Consider the following 2573-nt stretch of genomic DNA (forward strand, 5'->3'; position numbering starts at 1 on the left):
TAATGAAGATACGCCATGTGAATTTTTGGTTCCACTAGGTTCATGCAAGAATATTTTACTTAATAAAGACGTAACATAAGTTAAATACAAAACATTAATTTATAATCAAATAGCGATTAAATTAGACACATATTAAGTCTCTTGGTCTCTATATAGTCAGAAATAATATATATATATTACAACTAATCAGCTGCACCCACACAGTTGTACAATAATGGAAATAGTCCCAAGTTGTTTCCTTGGTGCATTGAACAGATCATGGAGGCGAAGGAGGTATCAGCGGGTCTTGGGCACTTCAAAGACCAAAACGTTAGGAGGTAGAAACCGTCGGTTTTGGAAGATTAATGCCATTAAACGGTTGCGATTGAAGAAAGTTTCCGTGTTCAGGCTCTGGATGAAGCTGAAGAGCGCCTACATCGATACGATGCTTAGACTAGGCGGCGGAAACGAAAACGTTTTCGGTTCCAAAAGAGTTCCGAGAAGGCTTCAGGCTTCCGGTGGTTACTCGATGGGTGAGTTTCAGAGTAGATTAATTTACGAGATCTCCAAGAACCTGGTAGCTTCTAGGGAATTGGCTACCGTATGAACCAAAAAGATTATGTGAGCCTAAATACTTCAATATTTGATTTGTAATCTCAATAATATTTGATTATATTGTTTTGTCTTTTAAATCTAATCTAAATAAGATAATTATAAGGGCCTTGGCTTTTTGTTTCTAGAATCATATTTAACTGGAATCATGATTGTCCTGAGCACATCCAAACAATATGATAATTCGAAAAAAGAAGATATTTTAAAACGTTTGACAAACTTGACGTTTCCTTTACCGTTATGTTAGACTAAATTACAATTTTCCTACTTTATGTTTTTATTACTAGGTTACTAACCCGTGTGTTACCCGGTTAGAAATTAGGTCACATAGAGAAATGTGATTATATGTTGGGATATTAGATTATTTATTTATATAATACTTATAAAATGTTTTTTTATAGCTTCATATAAGATTTTTAAGATTTATTTTTAATTTTTTTATCTACTTAAATAAAGTTTTACATGTTAATTAACATTAAAAATTAGATTGGCCAACGATTTTTAATGGAAGATCATTCTCAAATGGCAACGAATTAATTTTTTCACACGGAAACATGATTTATAATTAGAAGTCACCCAAGTATCGCATTGACAGAAATTATAAAAAATTAAAAATATTAATATATATTAGGACAATTCATAATTTACACAAATGTATAAATATGAAATTACATATTTTTCGTTCTACTTGATTGCTTAAACACTTCAATACTCCTAAAAGAAAAATAAATATTTAATGAATTGAAAAGAAAAAGGGCAAAATGGCGAATTATAATTTCAAGTTGGGTTAGATGGACAAAGGACAAAACAAGTCAAAGACTTGTTAACAAAAATAAATCATACCTTTATTACACAGGAGTACATAGTTTTTCGGTCCACTTGATTATGCAACAATCCGATAACCCTAAAAATAGGTTGAAAGAAAAAAAAAGGTTAATGAATAAAAGGAAAATAGTGAAACATGCCAATACAATTGCATCTATTTCATTACGTGTTCGGGCCAAAACGATGTAAGATTCAAATACTTCATTTATATTTAAAACAAATAATAGAGTTCCTTTATTGTTAAATGAGCCAAAATAAAGTACATTCTTGAATCTATAGAATCTGAAGATGAATTTGCTTTTTGGATCATAAATTTGCAACTTAATTCAAAAGTAGATCAAAAAATCAATCTCAAAGCATCAGTTATGAATTAACAGATATAATTATATATGCGTTAACATAACTCTTTCTTCACTAATCTCCAACAAAAATATGAATTTGCATACCACGTTTCTACCATGCAAACTTAAAATCATGATGCACACATGTAGTAAAGTGACCCCTTTAGAGCATAATCATATTAATATCCTTTTAAAATGGTCAGAACCAAATTAATACATTTTAAAAATGACCAATTATGACCCAAAACAAATTTATATGGTACCATTTTAATATGTTTTTAAAATAATCCGATTATAATTTGAAGGTACACAATAGTTTATTTATGGAATGGCTCATTCAATTTTGTAGTGTTACTTTGGGTGTCTACCTTTGTATATAATAAATTTATAAACATTCATATAATGGAAAATGGAAAATGGAAAATTAAAACTTTGATAGCAAATAACAAATAGGAAACCAGAAGTATATAGAACTCCTTATTTCCTACTTAATTTGAACGAACAGCTTTGAACTAAACTAAAATAGTTAATCATGTCGAGTTACCTTTCCCTTAGTTTCAAGAGGCTCTTCATCTGCCTTCATTCGTGCAACCGAGTCATTAGGGGTAAAAATTTTACCTTTTTCACGACCTGTGAATTCAAAAAGATTTGGCGAATCCTTTAAACAAATTGGAATCTTAAACTATTAATATAAATTGGAGTCATGAAACTGTTTGGAATATTAATAAATGTTTTGAAATAAACTAACCATTCAGGTCAGGTGGTTTCATATCTGATCCATCCACATGTTCCATTTCATTAAGGTCTCGCATAGGA

General features: G+C 30.1%; 1 protein-coding gene across 1 annotated transcript; it reads left to right on the top strand.

Annotated features, from left to right (window-relative positions):
* The first annotated feature begins 214 nt into the window (after window positions 1-214).
* LOC143543202 (uncharacterized) lies at window positions 215-586 on the top strand. Its single transcript, XM_077035574.1, has one exon. The coding sequence runs from the start codon at window positions 215-217 to the stop codon at window positions 584-586; it is 372 nt and encodes a 123-aa protein (XP_076891689.1).
* The last annotated feature ends 1987 nt before the right edge of the window (window positions 587-2573 follow it).

The sequence above is a fragment of the Bidens hawaiensis genome, unplaced genomic scaffold (genome assembly GCF_021521415.1).
Source record: "Bidens hawaiensis isolate Kalapana, Puna unplaced genomic scaffold, B.hawaiensis_p1.1 tig00000864_1, whole genome shotgun sequence".
In the NCBI taxonomy this organism is placed as follows: Eukaryota; Viridiplantae; Streptophyta; class Magnoliopsida; order Asterales; family Asteraceae; genus Bidens; species Bidens hawaiensis.